Below are 20,576 nucleotides of genomic sequence, written 5' to 3' on the forward strand. Positions count from 1 at the left end.
CGGCGAACGGGGGCTCTCCAGAGTGCGCCCCGTTTCTTTCAGTGCGCGCGCTTTGCATTCATTGGAAGCGCTTTTGAATGGGAAGACTTGCCATCTTTCCACATCCCTTCATCATTTCATCGTACTAATTTCCCAAATGATCCCCTCAACCCACATATAAATTATGAACCCAGAATATGATTATTCCCACTAATAGACACCTCAAATCAGTCCCGAATGGCCTCTAATGAATGGAAGTCACGGAGAAGCCTGCTTCTCTCGAGGCGTCTGCACGTTGCCTTCTCCCATGGCGAGTGTCTTATCGCGGTAGCTGGGGGCATGTGCGAGGAGGTGCGTTGCTCTTGTGTGCAGCAGCTCAAGGAGATTTGCATCCCATCAGAGGTGACGCTCCCTCCTCTCACCATCCCCCCATCAGCGGTGCTTGGAAAAGTGGAGGAAAGCTCAAGTGATCAATCAGGGTTGTGTTACTAGGACACAGTTTTTTTTCTTTTCATTCATGAAAATCAATGTCCTCTTTTCTATTGTCTATTGTTTTTTCTAACGTTTTTTTATATTGATATATATATATATATATATATATATATATATAATTTTTTTTTCCTAATAAAGGGATGAGAATTTAATATTTTTCAAAAATATGTATCTGATTCTTTGTTTAATCAAAAAATAAATTTAATAAATTACTAAAGAATTCAATATAATATAATATAATATAATATAATATAATATAATATAATATAATTGTCTGCATGACATTCCTTCTGATCCAAGAGGCGAGCTAGTGCAGCACGTAGCGGCTTAAGCTAACTTTGCGAAGATGTGGCGTAAGTCACTCAGCATGTGCCGCATCATCCGTTTTCTTGCTTATATATTATTTAATACATTGAAGGCAAACATGCAAATTGATATGTAGGAGTGTACCAAATTATTTGGACAGCTTGTGTATGTGTGTCGAATGCGCGACATGTTCAAGTACACGTTCTCTTTGATCCGCTTTAAGTGCCTGTTGCGTTTAACGGTTTAAACGTCATCCCGGGGGTGCAAAGCACACATTAATTACATTCTAATGGTGTTAAGTCGTCACTGGGGGCCGCGTAGGACGCGCACACATGCAGGATTTTATTGATTGAACTCAAAAGCCGTTTTATATTCCGTCTGCAGAAAGACATCGACATGAGTCTTTAACAATTGCGTAGCCTCAGGTGAGCTATTTTTGTTTTTTCTTTTAAATGTGATAGTAGCAGCGGGGCATAACGGTCATAGAAAAAAAATATTTTTTCCTCCACCATTTTTTGCTCAAATTTTATTTTTAGTAAAACAATTTTTAGGCAGCACTTTGGGACACTACTCTTGTGCACAGCTCTCGAATATATGTACATACTGTATGTATATTAGTGACGTAATGAGACAAAATTAGGGAAAAAATGCAATGTGTATAGCTTGCAAAATGTGGGCAGAAGGGTTCAATTCCGCTTACGTTAACTGCACCTCCAGGAGCAAATGACAACCCTGCACAAATCCGCGCACTTTTTGATCTTATGATGACCAAAGCAGATTGCCATGAAATTGGATGAGCGCATTCAAGGCCCCATAGGAAGAAACTTTTTTTTGAATGAGCTGCTTACCTTTGTCTTCCCATGTATGTTGTAAACCTAGCGTTTACTGAGAGGTGAAAAGTAACAATATCAATGTGCGCGTGTGCATGTGTGCGTGTAAAATCCTCGCAGCCATTGTAATAAGGCGGAGATGAAAAGTGCAACTTGAACGCGACTCCAGGCCTCGGCTTAATATATTCCCCTCATTTTACACCGTAGAAGCTTTTTCCTATCAGTTTATATAAAGTCCTTTGAGGACCAAGCTAAATTTACAAATAATTACCATGCAAGCATAGAAAAATGTTCATTATTATGTATCACCAGCATTTGTGGGTTGAATGTTTACAGGCCCCTAAGATAGAAATTGATTTGTTTCTTCGCCCTTATTCTCCGGGCACTCGACACATCCATATTCATGAATTTACAAGCGTGTTCCTCCTGGTTAGAATTTACATTTACCGAAAAGTTGGCTTGGCTGCGCCCCTACCGAACGTTTCGAAAATTCACCCTCAAAGTCAATATAAAATTTGTTGGGCGCGTTCACTTAAAACGTCTCAGAAGCCACACGTGCAAAGAGACAGGAAGTCAAGTACACTCAGTTGCAGTCAGGCCAAAAGTTGTCTCGGTAGTGCCCCCCAAAATATTTCAAAATTTAGCCTCCTACAACAGTTAGCAAAAATTGGAAATTTGGTGGGTATGTCTATGAGCAGACCCACAAAAAAAGTCTCAAGTCCTCATGCTCTCAAAGCTACAGGGAGCTTATTGCACTTGGTAGGGGTCAGTCCGAAAAAATTTTGCTTGCTAGTGACCCCCAAAATATTTTTAAGATTCAGCCCTGAAGCCCATGAAGTCCTGAAGCACACAGGAAATATATTTCACTTGATTTGGGTCAGTACAAAAAATGGCATTATAGTACCCCCAAAATAGTTTTGAAATCTGTATCCTGAATCGACATGAAATTTGGTGGGTGTGTCTATCACAAGTACACCCACAAAAAAGCCTCACGTACCCATATTTTCATACATACAGGACATATGCTACACTTGTTTGGAGTGAGCACAAAAATGGCTTGGTACTACCCCAAAATAGTTTCAAAATCAGTATCACTGGACGACATGAAATTTGGTGGGCGTGTCTATTATGAGTAGACCAACAAAAAGGCCTCAAGTACGCATACTTTCATACACACAGGAAAAATGATTACACAGCTGCGCTTCATCCATATTCAAATTCAATTAAAGGAGTTGGGGGGTCGGGGTTGGACAGTGTTCATCACCATGACGCTGAGTTCATACTGTACGCCCTGATTACAAACGCTTAAATATGCGCTTAGTTATTAAATATTGATTTCACACACATTCCAAGTGGAAAAACAGAGAAGAATGTGCTGTGTGAACATTGGCGCTTTCTTCAGTGATGAAGTGAGTGGGGATGCAGCATACATTGCAAAATACTGAATATATATTATTCATACTTCATGAGTTCTCACGGTTTTTTATTTTATTTTTTGGATATCTGAAAAAAAAAAACGTAAGTTATTCTGATCATTATATTCCCTCTTACCACTGTGACTGCAGTTAACCTCAGCCAAGGATAAAAACGCGAAGACAAGAGCCTTTCAGTGCATCTGGCAAATTCACCGTGATAAAACTTTTTTAACATATTTTGTTACAGTTACAACCTTTTCCCAAAATTCACTTATGTCCCCAAAATACACACATCCTGTAATGACAGCGTATAACGAAATTTACCGCAGCACACCAGAATCCCAAAATGGTAGTCCCAGAAAGTAGCCTGCTAGCTTGCAAATTTAAAGTAAAAAATAATACAAACCCGATCATTTTTTTTTCTTAGAGTTTAATTCATCCTTTTTTAATCAAAATGCAACCAGGAATGACCCCACACCAGAATCTAAAATGGTACATTCCTTTCACCTTTGATCCTCTGTAAACCATGAAGTCGCCTGCTAGCTAGCAAACTAATAAAAATACTAAACTCCATGATTTTTTTTTTCTGTGATGAAATTCAATTTCTTATTTTTCACTATGAGTTGAAATTGAATCAGGCACTGACCCATACCAAAATCCAAAGCGGTTATGTCCTTTCAACTTTTGTCCTCTATGAACTAGGACGTAGCATGGTAGCTAGCAAACTCATAAAAATACCAAACTCCATGATTTTTTTTTTTTTTTTTTTTTTTTTTTTTGTCGAGTCGAAATAGAAACCTTCTGTTTGTTAGCTTTAAGGTTAAAAGAAGTTCCCCCCTGCTTCAGACTCCAAAACGGGGATGTCCTTGGTCATTGTGAACCAGGAAGTGGCCTGCTAGCTAATAAAATAAATGAAAATACAGGACCACATTGTTTTTTGCTTGTTTGTTTTTATAGTTCAACCCTGATGGAGATTTGAACCACTCTATTTTTTTCCTCCAGTTTTTTTTTTTTTTTTTAAGATTTCCCATCGTCATATCCGCATATCATTATTAGCCTGACAATAACGTTGCCGCATGTGCATGGAATGATGTCTTTATTTACAACATACAATAGGACCTGTATTTTATTTTTTTCAGACGATTGCATGGTAGTGTCACCAAACCACAGACATTTGCCAAAAATACAATAACCAGATCTTTGTTAAAAAAAAGTCCACTTTTTTGTATATATTACAATATTCCAATTTTTTTTTCATGCACTGTACGGCTGGAGTATGTCATGTATGAGTTAGTCCACACAGTGCAAAATGCAAATACAACGTTGGAGCAAAGACTTCCACAAAATCTCCACCCGATCCGTGCCGCAGCCCTTTTTCCGAAAAGGAAATTTAAAAATCCGATTTTTATCCGCTCACAGCTAGAAAAGTGACTTTTCTGGTGTCTTCTTTGTTTCTTCCTCAGCAGCTGAGGATCTTGATGAAGGCCCTGCGGAACTCCACGTTGAAGGTGGTGTATATGACAGGGTTGAGGGCGCTGTTGACGTAGCCCAGCCAGGTGAAGGCGCTGTAGAGGCCCGGTGGGACCTCGCACGTCCTGCAGTGTGTGTTGAGGATGTGCGTGACAAAGAAGGGCAGCCAGCAGATGAGGAACACCCCTGAAAAGGTAGGAAACAAAAGAATAACTCATATTTATTTGGTAATAAACCCAACAAACATTGATTTAAAAAAAAAAGATTTGATTGATTGGAAAATAAATCCAGGGCCAAGTGTTTAAGACAACAATAAATGTGTTGATTTTGAATAATGCAATGGTGTCAAACCTATGGCCCGTGGGCCGGTTCTGGCCCCCTAATGAGTTTAATCCGGCCTGTGAGATCCTTCTGACTGGTTGTAATTGATTTTAATTAAAGTAATAAACCCAACAAGCATTTATTTTAAAAAGGCTTTGCGTTTTTACAAATTGCATAATGTCGACTGATTTTAAATAAAAAACATAAACTCAAAACAAAACCAGCTTAAATGCGTACATAAATATTGATTTTTTAAAAAAGAATTAATCGAATCAATTTTATTTATTGCCCCATCTTAGTTGTCAGATTAAAAGGAACAAAGAATAAAAACTCAAGAAATGACCCTTATACTTTGTTACATTTTTGTACAGTAGCCTACTGCTAGCGTTAGTGTCAATATAGATAGTGTTAGCGCATGTTAGCGTCTCCTCACCTAGCACGATGGCTAGCATCTGGGTGGCCTTCTTCTCGCGGGCGTGCATGCTTCGGAATCTTGAATTGTTGGTGTTAAGCGGCCGCAGCATTGTATGCGATCGCAGCGTGGTATGCGTGCGTCCGTTGGAAAGATCCTTCACCTCGCAGCTAGCGCCAGCCGACAGCGCCGCCTGCCGGCTGTTCTCCGCCGCCTTGGCCCCACTGCTCCCGGACCCCTTCGCTCCGTCGTCACGCTCGGCGTCCAGCTCGGTGCGGCCGCAGGAGGCGTGGCTTATGCTGCAGTAATTCTGCGAATCCACCGGGGGCAGCGCCGAGTTCTCCGCAGGTCCCGTTTTGGGCCGTTTGCGCCACAGACATCCTGACAGCAGGTCGGACCTGGACGGGCCCGACGGTTCCACGCACTTCATCGTAAACAAGGAGAAGTCGCAAAAAATCGTTAACAGAAGTACAAAATAAAAGTACAATCGTAATACGATGGTTTCTTTTGCAGGCGCACACTCATGACACTTTCAGTGCCACTTTTAAGTGGGAAAAAAGTCCTGTTTTTGCTCAAGACAAAACGTTGTAATATTGTTATATGAAGTCGTAAAATAACACGTAAAAAATCACGAAAAAAAATCCAATTCTTTACCGTAATAAATGTATATTGCAAATAAAAATGAGTAATTTAAGAGAATAGTAAGGATTTTACTGAAAAAAATGTAGTAAAGAATTATCAAAATAATATTGTGAAATAAAGTTGGAATATTTTAAGAAAAAGAAAAGAAAAATGACAAAATGCCATGATTAATTATCTTAAAAACGTTTGACAAAATAGTAAATAGTAACTAAAATAGTAATTTGAAAACATAGAAATAGGAAGATGAGTCCAAATATTAAAACAAAAATTTTGAGTTTTGTCTATATATTCATGCAAAATGTTTAAATATAAAGTCATGATTTAAAAAAATAAAGAAAAAACAAGACAATAAATAAATAGTTAATAGTGTGTGGTAAAAAGTTTTAATATGTGAAAAAGTCATTGGATTTGGTACGGAACTAAGACTCACCACTTTGATCCTTATAGGCGACAAGTCGTGATTGGTCTTGGGCGTGTCGTCCTGTAGACACGTCTCCTGTTGGAAGACAAAAGACACTGGATTAAGAAATCATCTGGACACTAATCAAAGCCATTTGGACTCTTAAAGGTAGGGCTGTGACTTATATCATGATTTATTTTTATATTTTATGCTTTGGTGGTTTGTAGCTCTAAAAGGCGGGGCTTGTTCAGGTGAGTGGCACGTGTCAGCCAATGGGATGGAGTCTGTTGTAATATTAGGCAGTGTGGAGTTCGATCTTTGATCAAGCCCATTTAAAAAATATCACAATGACGGATGTAACTGGGACACATATTCCAATTTCAGTGTTTGTCCTTAATTATCCGTTCAACCTAATCGAAAAAATTTTATTTAAGGTGTGATAAACATTTTTCTTTTTTTTTTTAAAACTTTTAAGCCATGCAATTTCCTTCAAATTACTTTTCCCGACTGAGGCCAAATAACCGGTTTCCCATTATAATGATACCATATTGCAGCCCCGCTTGTCGCCGTCCATCAGCATGATTACACGTTGAGTTTCGCATCGCCGAAGGTCACAGAGTGTGCACGCACGTGCATATATGCCAGCGTCTATTGGTTGTGAAAGTAGGGGTCCGCTGCAAAGGTGAATTTGATGCATAATGCAATTGTTATGCATACGGCACAAGGCTCAATACCAGCAATCTGACAATTACTTCCTCTTGTCAGACTTAATGTAAATTCCTGTTTTTCATCATTTAGTCCATTTAAGGTCTTTAGTTTCCATTCAGTAGTATCTCAAAGCAGCAGATTAATTTCAGGGTGCTGAAATGTTTGTGGTAATACAGTGTGAAAGCATATACAGTATATATATATATATATATATATATATATATATATATATATATATATATATACACACACTCACTCACTCACTCACTTTACATAGAGAAAAAAATGTACATAAAAGCCTCGGTCTAAACGGTGTGTCTTTATTTTGCCGGAGAGCCCCTACTTTGAGTTGAACACAAAAGTATTTATACTTTACATATGTATGACAAATATTAGTGCAGTACAAATATTTACTTAATTCTTAAATTAATAAACCTTATACAGTAACTGTACTGTGGTAACCATGGGATTTGGGGTCCTCATTGGTCTATGGTCGCGCTGGGAGCCAGTCACGTGTCTTGTAGGAGTGCCCGAGAATTGTGCTTACTCATGAAACTCACTCAGCTACAAGCTTCACTCTAATTAGGCTTCCTGGCGCCGCTAAAATAACCGCAGCTCTCCATCCGTGAGACTACAGCCAAACGGATGGGAAGGGATAACAGTACAGTTACAGTATAAGGTTTAATCTTTTAAGATTTAACTAAGTATATCTACTGCTGTAGTTCAGGGTTAGAGTTTATACAAAAGCTCTGACCACAGAGGGCAGCGTGGAGCCAGGCCGCACTTTGCCGCTAGCCTGGCTGAAGGTAATCCTCTTCCTCCTCATGCGAAGGAAGACGTAGATGCGGATGTAGACCAGCAGGGTGACCATGAAGGGCAAGTAGAAAGACACCACTGACGAGTACACCACAAAGTCGGGGTTGGAGATGGAGCACACCATGGGGTCGTCTGGAGAAACAAAATGGGCAGTGGGCTAACTATTATTGAACCAGAGTTATAGTGGGCTAACTCCATTTTTGTCATTTCAAGGGGCGACTTGGAGTTTCAGAACCTAGACTATTCCACCTTAGTTCACAATGATGATACAGTTATACCCTTATGAGTATATAAGTCTAAAATAGCTTTGAAAATCAAATTTATTATCGAACGTGCTTACAATACCACAGTCACATTGCGCAGCAAAAAAGTTGTTCAACATTCGCATAAAAATATTTGAACAACGTTTTATCCTTTTTTTTTTTTTTTAATTTTGACGCCAATATTTTTTCCCTCTTACTGAAAATGAATTTGATCTCCAATTATGGGTTATTGTCCTTATTGATCGCAAATAATCAGTAATGATGTTGGCCCAGAAAAAAATCTATTGTTAAGCAATACTGTGACGTGGTGATTGCCACCTTGAGGAACAAAGTTTGTCATGATCCTGTATATCGGGCATAATATATGCTAGAGTTGCATTGCAGCGGCCCAACAGGAATTCTCCACAACATCCACATTACTCACTCCCACTCCTATCTGAAATGATTTACCTTTTCCCTATTCATTTTGACACGTAACTAAAACTGACAAAAATGGAGTTAGCCCACTCGAATTCTCCGTTGCTCATTTGTGCCTGGGCTTGCTGTCCACATTCTTCCCTGCTTGATATTCTCGCCACATACTCAACTGTACTCTCCGGCTCACAGTTTATTACTGTAGGCGTGATTGCCTTCGACATCAAGCCAGCGGCATCCGGAGCTTGCCTTCTCATTCACCAGCTCTCCTGTTAAATATTTGTCGCCTACTTTATGTACCAAAATCACTGCAAATGATTGCCTCTCCAAGGATCAATAACACTCAAAAAAGATGAGGAGGGATTACAGCGAAGATGAACTGTCTTCACTGTCCATACTGTGTATGCGCAGAATAATCATGCATTCATCTGTAAATCCTCAAAAAGGCTGCGATTTACTCCAATTATGTGAATACATTTGAACGTTGCAATTTGAGAACAAATTGTGTTATTGTTGGGTTGTTTTTTTTGTTTGGTCCCAGTAGGGTAGACTATCATATATATAAGTTTTAGCATTCCGATTTTGTCTCAAAATATTCCATATATATATGTATATATAAACATACGCCCAAAAATTATCACTTTGCCCTTATTACATTGTGACTTTGTCTCAGAGTTCCGACTTATTCCCGTCTGATTTCTGGCGACAAAGCCTGATGAATGAGTTCATTGGAAGTATTTGTTTGTGCTTGATGAAGATGATGGTCGATGCACCTGACGTGAACCCGCTCATCATATTCCCGCCCATTGTTTGCCACTGATTGAGGAATGGAGCAAAATGCGGCAATACAGTTTGTTGACGCGTGTGTTGTCATTGGGTCGGAAATAACGACGGGCCGCGCTACGCTGCTCGGGGGAGTTCATTCACAAGACAAATGAGGTGGCGGTTCAGCCAGCCAACATGTTTTTTTTTTGGCTTTGGACAAAACAGATAAAGATAATAATCATAGCTGGGTTACTGACGGGCGCAATACTAAACAATCTGTCAGAAGCAAACTGATTGGCAGTCATAATGCACAGTATAATGTGCAAACACCAATATTTTTTTTTGTTTAGCAAACTGTGAAAAGTTACCATAACTCTCCAAATGTAAGACACACTTTTTCCTATGCATAAAAGTACGCCAACAGTGTAGGTGCATCCTATAAACTGTAACTTCAAGATTAGTTTTTTTTTTTTTTTTTTTTTAAATATCTTCACCACCATTCGAAGAAGATTGATCTCTCAGTCACTTAAGTTTTGATTCACAGCTGCGGAATTCTATATTCCATAACAGTACGAGCTAGTAGATGGAAGTCATTTGGCTGTTAGCATGAAGTGCCTGTTGCAGCTAACAGCGGCTCGTGTTAACTGAGGTTGTTATAGCATTATTTCCAATAAAAGAAGCAAGCAGACTGAACCAACGTCCAAGTCCATCCTTGTTCACACTCAGGAATATTACTAAAACTGAGAGGATCATATAAAAGTTAGGATGTCTCCAGCAGATTCAATTGAGAGTGCACCGGTTAGAGAACACGAAAAGCTATTCCATTTACCTCGTTTATTGGTCTTTTGGCATATATGCACACAATCGTAAAGTTGATGGAACATGGACAATGCTTAACTTTGGGTAGTTATCGCAAAATAAACTCACAAAATAAACTGCTTCGAGCACATTCAACATTACACTGGCGAGGCATTCACTGACCGCTCACAAGAGACTTTTTCGATCACGTTCTCGTGACTGACCTGTGGTGTTGAAGCCAAACAGCAGAGGACAGGACACGGCAAAGGCCAGCACCCACACGGTGCCGATCATTGCGAACACTCTCTTGCGAGAGCGGTGTGTTGTGTTGTACAACACGGGCATCACCACTGCTGTGTACCTGCGTGAAAACACACACACACGTGTGAAACTCAGAAAGTGTGTACAAGTGAAGACCGGCCTAAATGTCCTCACTTTGTCTGCAGAAAAGTCAAAGCGGTTCTCACAAGTACAGCCATACAAGAACATACACACCACTTTTTTTTTTTTTTTTTTAAACAAAGTCATCACTTTGACAGAGAGAAGAAAATGGACATTTTATTAGAAAAAGCATGAGAAAAAATTTATTCCATGAAATTTAAAGAAATAGGTAAAATTTTGAGGTGTAAAAAATATGCTAAGACAAGCATACTTTTATATGAAGAAAACAGCATTTTACAAGCCAAAAAAAATACATGTAATCAGACTAGTCATAAATCTACAAACTACAAGTACAACTTTATAATAATATTGTATAAAATAATCATCCAATATATATTCATAATTTTGAATGAGTTATTTTACCTGTCTAAATATTCACTCATTAATGAGAATTTTTATATTTTATAGAAAGTTAACCATTAACAGGAAGTGATTTTGCATAATAAAAAGTTGTCTTACAAGTTTTAACTTTACAAAACTTTTTTAATGATGTCTTTGATGATGTCTTTTAATGTCAATTTTACGAGAAGTTGGATACGTATGAGAATTTTTTTTTTCGCACACAGAACATCCATTGATAAATTATAATTTTAGAAAAAACAATATGCCTAGAAAAAGTCATAATTCCATAGGACAAAGTCAACATTTTATAACTCATAATTTTGAATGAAAAAAATATTATTTTACCCCTGAAAATCATTCATTAAGAAATGTTAGAAAAATAGCTGATCCTCAAGTCATTTTGCATAGTAAAAATTTGTCTTATGTGTTTTAACTACAAGATTGTATTAAAAATGTATTTATAATACTTTTAACATTAGAAACAAATGACATTAAGTTCCCAGTTTGTATTTCTTTGCAACATTTTTTGTAGCATTTCTTTTTTTACTCTCAATACAACTTACTTTTATTTCTCATTCTACTAGCAATTTCCCCCCGTGTTTTATTCTCAAACCATAATTATAACACTGCACACTCTTGAGGGGGCGCAGAAAAATAAAGCCAACCCTTTTATTCGAACATTCCGGAAAATTATTCGCCCACAAAAAAAAAACAAAAAACAAAAAAAAATACCGCTGTGAGAAATAGGAAGACCGACCGTGGCGAGGTAAACAAGTTGCGGCTTTGATCGCTAAACTTTTTCGATCGGAACGCTAAAAAGGGGGCGTCCTAGAAAGGAAGTGTGCTTAATGCGCTTGTCAAAACGTTGCTGCGGAAGGGGCGGCAATTAACGGGCGAGCCGGAGTCGGAGCCAACGCGGATGCCACGTTTATGTCATTTGGGGCCAGCTCGCTGCCACCATTGTTTATCCTCATCGGACTAATTACTCCAGCTCCTCCGTGGGGCCAAACGCAGGGCAAATACACAAACGCGGCAATCCTTCCCAGAGATATACTTTTTTCTGCTGGAATAAAAGCAGCGGGTCCACTCAGTAGTGAGTCACCGGAGAATTGATCAAACGCTACTTCTAGTTTTTCACCAGGCAAATATAGCTCGCCGAATATAAATTTGACTTGTATGAGACTTCGCACTTCACCTTTGAGTCATTAAGGTGACTCGCGCAAGCAACAACCGACTCAAAATCAGGGGTGGGGAGCTTCTTTTTTATTCGGGCTCCCGAGGGCCGTACTAAATTTATTTCGCATAAAAAAATATATATATTTCAGTGCAAAGTCGTGGTACAACAAATGTAGATGTTTTGCCAGTGATTGAGCAAACTGCGAAAAAAGTGGTCCGCTAATGAGAATATAGTTGGAATTCTCTTATATTAAGAAAATAAAATGTTTACCAACGCCGAAAGAAATGTCGATTTATAACTTAATTTAAGTGAAAAAACAGTCATAATGTTTTAAAAAAGCTGTTGCGCCTTTATGAAATGCAATTTATGTAAAAACAATGATCAAAACTAAGTTAATTTGTTAGAAAACAAAATGGTTACCAACATAGTTATCGTCGTTATCTGCAATTGTTGCAAAAAGCGTAATCAAAACTTAGTAAATTTTACGATCAACAATCTACGGAACGAAATTGGTCACCTAATGAGAATATAGTTGGAATTCTCCTAAATTAAGAAAACAAAACGTTTACCAAAGTAGAAAAAATGTTTCTACGTAACTTCATTTAAATGAAAAAACAGTCATTCTGTTTCGAATAAAGTTTTTGCACCTTTACGAAAATATCTGCAATTTTACGCAAAAACAGTGATCAAAACAGCAATTTTTACAAACCTAAAATAAAAACTACAAAAACATACTTTTATGATAATAGTTTTGCATTACGTTACAGAAAACTTTTAAAAAAACATTTTGAAAAGTTATATTACTATTAGAAAGGTTAAACTTCAGTTTTATAATTTATTTAGCGTTATACGGAAAGTGGTAACCTAATGAGAATATAGTTGAAATTCTACCAAATAAAAAAAAAATGTTTTCAACATAGACAGAAAAATGTAGTTTACTCAAAAAAAGTTTACTCTTTCAAAGTTAGAACGTCACAACTTTTAAAGAAAAAAATTCCTTATCATTCCGTAGCCACAAAAAAAATGACGTCTTAGGACGAAAAACGTACGCCACACTCAATTTTCACGCATCACACCTCAACACCCAACAGCACGTCTTCTCAATTTCCACCTGGAAACATGACGAACACAAATCTTAGCACACCTGGAAATCCGTAATTCCGTTTGACATTTCCACAAGCGGCGCCGTGGCGAAATGAGCGCTGACGTCTGTCACGCGCGCATTCACGCGCTCACCTGTCGATGCTGATGGCGCACAGGTTGAGGATGCTGGCGGTGCACATCATCACATCCAGCGTGACGAAGACGTTACAGTAGAGGCGGCTAAAAAGCCAGGCGCCGCCGACCACCTGCGCGAAGCACACGCCAAAGATTAGCCCGCCCGTTTGTCACTGTCACGCGTCCGCCAAACTCCGCTGAGGCCGAGCTAATGTTAATGACAAGGCAATTCCCTCGCAAATGAGCACAGGTCATGATGAAAACGATCGAAAGGAAGGCTATATGCGATCGGGTTGAAGTCAGGTGTGCCTCAAGGGTCCGTGCTTTGGCCCTTTGGTTTTCCTCACTGATTTAAATCCAATCCTGTTGGATTTTGTTTTGTTTGATTCCAAACTTTGCAGTTATTTTAGTCGTAGTGATGATGGCATTGATTGAACTCATTGTGACTTATTTTTTGTTTACACGTCATCGTTATCAAAGTTAGACGGATTATCGGTGCTGATATTTGGCATTTTGACGATTTTCAGCCCTAATATTTGGAATTTTGACGATTATTGGTGCAGATATTTGGCGTTTTGATATTTATCATAGCTGATAATTGATGTGCTGTCAATTATCGGCGTGGATATTTGGCATTTTGACAATTATTGGTGTCAGTATTTGGCATTTTTACAATTACCAGCGCCAATATTTTGCATTTTGACAATTATCGGTGCCAATATTTGGGTCTTTCGATCTTTGTTAATTCTAATTGTTGCACAATACATCACGACTTAAATGTTTACATTTTTTTTCGGACTTAATTTGTTTAACATTCTCGCACGCTTTCTTGTCATGAATTATCTTCAGCATTTAGCATTTAGCCAAACAACAACATAGCTTGAAAAAAAAAAGTAGAAGCTTCTATCCTGCGACATAGTCTTGGTGAATAACTGTCACTGCTGTGATTTATGGACTCTAGTGGGACTATATACAGTCTGCCCCTACACACACATGGACACACACACACACACAAAGAGTTGATGTTGGCAAATACACACCCACAAACATAACTCCCGCTTGTGTTTGCCTCCTGATGTTATCTACGTGATGACCACCCTACTTACGCCTGTCACCGACTGCTCTTTACTTTTGTGTTTTAACGGGCCAGGCTAATTAAGCGAGACAAATTAATGAAAACAAGAATTGCTAGATTTAATACCTAGCGGCATTACACACACCCAAAAATGTATCTTGACACTTTTGGTTAATTGAAAACACCGCCGGGTCATTTGGACCCGGAGATTTTATTGTGAGAATTGAAAATAACGCACCAATTAAAACAAAGGCTTGAATTCGATTTTTTTTTTTCTTTTTTCCAATTCTGACTTGTTTGGAGAACTAAACATGCGCTGGGTCAAACTGACCCGTGGACTTTATTGCTCTTCCTTGCAATCAAAACATAACAGGAGTGTCAATCCATAATGTTAATTACACTACTGAGTCCCTATACAGCGTATTCTGTGTATTGTGTTTTTGAAATCGAGATGGCTGGCCTGTGCTTCAATCACCCATCCAAAAACCTTCCATTCATTCACAAAACACACACACACACGGATTGAGATCTTGAGCATTGTATACACAGTGTGGGAAAACCGCCCCCCCCCCCACCCCACCGCCACCACCCACCCACACATACTGTGCAAAACGACTCAGCGGGTGTTCTGATTGTTGGAACGTAGCGGGGGGGCGCCATCAATTAGGGAGGGAAAGCCGACGGGAAGCACGACTGCCTGCGCTTGGCCGTTTTTGTGCCTACACATTGTGATACGGCCATTACCGATGAATAAAATGACGAAATAAGCCGGCGTTGGAATTAAAGTCTTTTTTTTTTTTCCAATTCAGAGGTTCAGGGTTCAATTCCATGCAAGTCACAACTTGTGGAAGCAAGTCACAACTTGTGGCACATTTGACTCAGTTTGGTATGTTGAAAAGTGATCAGTAGCAACTGCAATCGTGTCAGAATGAACGCAACTATGTGGTTTTGTTCATGTCCATTAAACTGCCCCTGAAAAGTAATCCGATTTCTCTCCGATTTCTCTCGCGAGTACTCGAGCACTGCTAGGGAGCCACTAATATTTGCTAGAGGCTGCGCTAAATGCTGGCAACAGACACAAAAAAATAAAATATCAGCGTAAATAAGTCATTTTTAGTGCTCTGTTTGATGAAAGACACTTGATAATTAATTTTTGCCCATTTTTAAACCTAACTCAGCCTGATAACAACTCCACCTATCATTTGTCGACGGTCGGGCCATGAGCCAATCATGCATCTTGTAGGAGTGCCCATCTCCCGCCTGAAAGCGTGTGTGAGTGTCCTACAAGACACGTGATTGGCTCCTGGCCCGACCAGCAACCATTGAGGGCAGATGTTGTAATCTACCCCCGCCCCAACTCCCGCTCGTTAGCTAGACCCAAAAAGCAGTGCCAGTCTCAATCATAAAACACACATGCTGTTTGGAGGAGGAAAGAGGCTTTACTGGATCGTTGTAAATCTCTTACATATATATATATATATATATATATATATATATATATATATATATATATATATATATATTATATATATATATATATATATATATATATATATATATATATATATATATATATATATATATATATACCTATATCGTCAATCGGCTGCCGACGTGTTATGATGAGCGCTGACTGCCACCCAATAACCGTTTAATCTACAGACTCCCGTTTGCGAGGCGAATTCGCCATGCCCTTTAAATTGCCTCCCAGTGAAAAGTTGACGTCTTAATGAGTCGTTCCTCCCTTTCGAATTTAAAGTGAGGGCGTGCACTCCTGCAGAAAATGGAGCACCTGAATAAAGTCGGCCATCTATCTTTTAGCCCGTTAATTTGCTCTCTCCCGTCTGCCGCCCGGTCGTCTGAAATCCGAGCGAAGACGAAGCGTTCTGCTGACAGGGCGCAAGCCAGGCGGCTGCTTATTCGACATATTTGCGACCGACTGAATTTTAGATCTGGAGTGGGCAAATGTCCGCCTTCGGGAGGTTAGGATTGATTTCCATCTGCAGCCTTTTATAAACTTTGGACTTTCTTCATGAATTACGATTGACCTGGGGGCAGCATGCTAAACAACAGCGAAATTGTTGATCTTCTACTCGGGCTGTGATTCGCTGACTCAAATCAAATCCAAGAAAAATAGGACAAACGTTTCTTACCTCCAGGTAGACCGCCCAGGGCATGACGAGCGAGGCCACCAGCAGGTCGGCCACCGCCAGGCTGACCACCAGGTAGTTGGTGGTGGTCTGCAAGGAGCGCTCTCTCAGCACGGCCAGGCACACCAACACGTTGCCAAATACGATGGCCAGGATGAGGAGGGAGTAGAGCATGGCGTAATAGTTGCGCTCGCCGTTGCGCCCGTCCTCCTCCGGCGCCACGGCGCTGCCGTTGCGCTCGTCCGATACGTTCCACCATGGCTGCGCTGCTTCGCTAAGCATTGCCATGTCCCGCCGACATGGGGGGTGACACCTTTGGCAGACCTGTAAGTGGTCATCAGTGGCATGAAGTCAGCATACAGGACTATACCTTCCTGAGACCCAAAGTCCACTACAGTGGACACAAATGAATAGGCTGGGTTACAAATTTTGCTGCTTGAGACCAGGGTAGTCTGTAGGACCTTGATACAGAAAATCAATTTTTAGTTCTTTTAATTTGACACCATTCTAGGAGGATTAATCTGTACGCCACATAAAATGAAATTAGACACACAGATGTGTATTTTTATATTGGCAGTATTCTTACTTACAATAGTTACTGTAACGGGACGAGTAAGAGAGCGAACATCGGTTGGCTGTTTGCATTCAGTGCATGCTGCAGCTAACAGTCGAGGTTTTATGGCATTATTTCTAATGAAAGAACCAAGCCGACTGAACCAACATCCAAATCCATCCTTGTTTAGGCACAGGAATATTACTAAAACTGAGTGGATCATGTTAAAGTTATGATGATAACGCTGATTCAATTAAGAGTGCGCTGGTAAGAGAACACTGAAAGGTATTCCATTTAACTCGTTTATTAACTCATTCAGTGCCATGGATGAGATAATAATAAATCCTGTTTTTTATGGAAAAGAGCTGACACCCTTGACTAATTGAACACTGTAGTGCCCACTGTGACCATTGGATAGCAGTGTTTCCACACATACAACACAGCTGTTACCTACATGCAAGTATAACTGAAGAATGGAAGTCAAACTTTCATATGGCAGCACCCATATTTACATAGACATAGCACACAATATTCTGTTTGCCTTGAAAAGTGAGTAAAAATGCAAAATATCCTGGCCTTCTAGTTTCATTTTCCAATATTGCTTAGCACTGAAAGAGATAAACATTCATTTCAAGGGTTTAGAAGCATTTTGGGGGGCTTGAAACGTATTAGGCAATTCACATGTAAAAAGCGAATCTTCTTACGAAAAATACAAAATTACTTTCGCTAGTAGAGGTACCGCTGTTATTAAAGTTGTATTGGGCAACCCCCACTGTGGCGCAGACCTCCCTTCTCCCTCTCTCTCCCTCTCTAGCGCCCGCTCTCTCTGCTCGGTCGCTATTCATGAAAATAGAGCCCATCATGTACAGTAATCATCCATCAAATCATTCACATACACACAATGTAATCTTGTGATGGTCTCTTCCCATACAGTACTGTATGTACTGCGATGTACATAAAGAAAGCAACACACACAATATATAATCCATACGTCAGTCAACCATTTGTCTAGTCACATCCACGCTTCAATCCTGTAAACATCTCTGTAACTTCACAATATAATCATCACACAAACACACAATTATGTCTTGGATAGGGCAATCAATGAAAGGCTGGCATACAAAACAAGGGAAAGCGGCGAGGACTTTATAAGTGTTCCGATGATGTGTGTGTCGCTGTGGGCTTCTGTTTGCACACCATCCATCCTCACCTTTTATTACCAAAGAGACCTTCCCGCCGTCTGGCTGCAGAGCGATGACGCTCTCAATTTAAACACAAATTTTATCCCTTGCTGTCTTAGGCAAGCAAGCACTTTGGTGAGCTTTCTGGGAGTTCACACTGGCTCTTGTCTCTGACTCGCGTCTTAATAATGAACCCCCTGCTATATCTTTTTTTTTTTTTTTTCAGCCAGGTATGCCGCTAACCAGCTTGAAGCATATTTGAATGACAAAAAAAGACTTAAAGCACAGCCAGCCACCTCTGATTTGTTTAACTTTAGATTTGCAGTTGCAGTGGTAAATTTGGGTGTAACTATAAACCGTGTCATATTATCTATTATATTTCTGGCCGGAAAATTGTGTCACTAATCAAAATGTGCATCGCTATAAAACATAACAAAATAAAGGCAAACAATGTTTTACAAAGAAGTGACTAGAGCACATTTAAGTGTTATTTAACATTTCATATGAGAAGCAAAAATATACTGTTCCTGTCATGACATTAAAAATCATTTACGTAGATTAGAAAAGGCCTGAAGAAACCCTGTTAAAATTTCACATACCCCCTGAAGTGCCTTCACAAGTCTCTTATTTGAGGACTATTACTTCAGACAATGGAAATTTGAATGCTAAAGATGCAGCAATACATGTAGACTGACAACAAACCATACTCAGCCATACTAAATTTCAGACTATAAACCACTATGTTTTTATTTGCTTTGAACACTTTGCCTAATAGTTCAACTGCGGTGTATCTGCAGGGTTTTTTTTGTTTGTTTTTTTTTACCCGCCACTAGAGGGGTAATCTAGTAAACAAAGGGAGACAGAAAAAGACACTATTTAAGCATTGAATTTGAGTTTGAACTGCTATTTTACTCTCCACAAGGGGACACTTCACTAGAAAATGCAATCAGGCGTGTTACTGTTGTTTTCCTGTAGTATTCGAACAATCAAATTATATCAGTGTTATGGTAATCCGAACGAAAAATAAAAACTTCCAGGTATCACCTTCCTACATAACTGCTATTTCAACCTGCCGCTTATAGTCAAGTGTGGCTTATACAGTCCAAGATAAAAAAAAAAAAATATATATATATATATATATATATATATATATATATATATATATATATATATATATTTCTCAAGTAATACATTAACAAAATATTCAATGCCAGCCATTTTGCAAACCACCTTCATACAATTAAAACTAATAAATAAGTATCCGGTATTGAATACCTAGACTCTTGAATGGCACTTGAAAAAACGTCTTTGGGGCTGAATGAATGAATGTCTTATCTCCTCACTTTAACACAATGTACCGTCGCCAGTAAATGCAGAATCTTATCTGCAATATAATTCAATCATTTGTTTCATCATATTCCATATACATAAAAATGTAAAACATGAGAGAATTCCTTCCAAGTGGGAGGAATCAGAACCCTACTCCGAAACGATTCCAGTGTCATTTAAAAGACAAAACCTACTTTTTAGTGTTTCCCACTTGAGAAATCATGAGATCCCATTGGAGAAAAAGCAAGCAGAATCCGTGCGGAGTTTAAACTTGTCGGGTCCTCGCGCCCATGCGTGCGCGGAGCGAGCGCGGCGACTGCGATCTGCCCGGTGCGCTCGGTGCCATCGCGCACAGGCAAATGCGCCGATGGACGCTCTCGCTGGCGATGTGGCAGACACACACACACACACAAACCCTCCCTCCCTCAAGATGACGACCGTTCACATTGATTTCAAATTAATGAGCAGACCTCAGGAGGCTCCTTTTGCGCACAATACCGTCAAAAGTAATCTGCACTTATCAAAGGCAAGACATTTTGGAGCTTAAAATTTTGCTAATTGTCTGATTTCGGGCTCTCAGTCAGAATTGTTTTTTTCTTTGCTCAATTTTTACTGCTGCAGCTTATATTCGGGTGAGTCATATATTTTTATAACTCCATTTGAAATTGATATGTTATGTATGCTCCTATTTTGAAGCAATTTATATAGGGACGAAAAACATGTTGTTTTTTTTTGTAAAATAAAGCGTAATTTTATAAAGAAAAAAACGGAAACAAATCAACATATTTTAGGTTTTTGGTTGCAAATTGATTAAAAAGATGAAAGATGTAACATTTAATAGAATCATTATATTTTTTTAAACTCTCGATCCAAGCAGTCTTTCAATATAATCAAGAGGTATTTTTTTTCCATTCCTTCGATAGTACTTTTCACAAATCATCTTTATTCTTAGTTTCTGATTGAAAGTTTGACTGACTTAGCTGAGTTCTTAGACACGTTTTTATTGACTTTCCCTTTAGCGCAGCTCCATCTAGTGGATGCATAACGCAACCTCAGCCACTACGGTAGCTTCTATTCTA

The 20,576-nt window shown here is 39.1% G+C and overlaps 2 protein-coding genes across 10 annotated transcripts in view; one reads left to right on the top strand and one right to left on the bottom strand.

The window, feature by feature from the left end:
• qtrt2 (queuine tRNA-ribosyltransferase accessory subunit 2) overlaps nucleotides 1-20,576 on the top strand; it is a 56,256-nt gene that overhangs the window by 23,515 nt on the left and 12,165 nt on the right. For 8 of the 9 annotated variants that reach the window (XR_015863713.1, XR_015863715.1, XR_015863716.1 and 5 more), the window contains 2 exons: nucleotides 4,486-4,686; nucleotides 6,315-6,435. The gene's annotated coding sequence lies outside the window, so the exon portion shown is untranslated. The remainder of the gene's footprint in view (nucleotides 1-4,485; nucleotides 4,687-6,314; nucleotides 6,436-20,576) is intronic. The other variant, XR_015863709.1, reaches the window with a different exon arrangement.
• drd3 (dopamine receptor D3) lies at nucleotides 4,102-19,841 on the bottom strand. The gene is made up of 8 exons (XM_088402524.1): nucleotides 19,692-19,841; nucleotides 16,438-16,758; nucleotides 13,228-13,340; nucleotides 10,256-10,392; nucleotides 7,730-7,923; nucleotides 6,298-6,363; nucleotides 5,247-5,649; nucleotides 4,102-4,678 (listed from the first exon to the last, which is right to left on the bottom strand). The coding sequence occupies exons 2-8, from the start codon at nucleotides 16,720-16,722 to the stop codon at nucleotides 4,482-4,484; spliced, it is 1,395 nt and encodes a 464-aa protein (XP_088258650.1). The 5' UTR covers nucleotides 16,723-16,758; nucleotides 19,692-19,841; the 3' UTR covers nucleotides 4,102-4,481.

The sequence above is a fragment of the Hippichthys cyanospilos genome, chromosome 19, assembly GCF_059441005.1.
Source record: "Hippichthys cyanospilos isolate Australia breed blue-spotted pipefish chromosome 19, RoL_Hcya_1.0, whole genome shotgun sequence".
In the NCBI taxonomy this organism is placed as follows: Eukaryota; Metazoa; Chordata; class Actinopteri; order Syngnathiformes; family Syngnathidae; genus Hippichthys; species Hippichthys cyanospilos.

Coding starts and splice junctions, on each gene's coding strand:
- drd3 (XM_088402524.1), bottom strand. CDS start 16,722: ATGGCAATGCTTAGCGAAGCAGCGCAGCCATGGTGGAACGTATCGGAC. Junction 10,393..13,227: donor TGCGCCATCAGCATCGACAG/GTGAGCGCGTGA, acceptor GTTTTCACGCAG/GTACACAGCAGTGGTGATGC. Junction 7,924..10,255: donor GTTTGGCTTCAACACCACAG/GTCAGTCACGAG, acceptor TTGTTTCTCCAG/ACGACCCCATGGTGTGCTCC.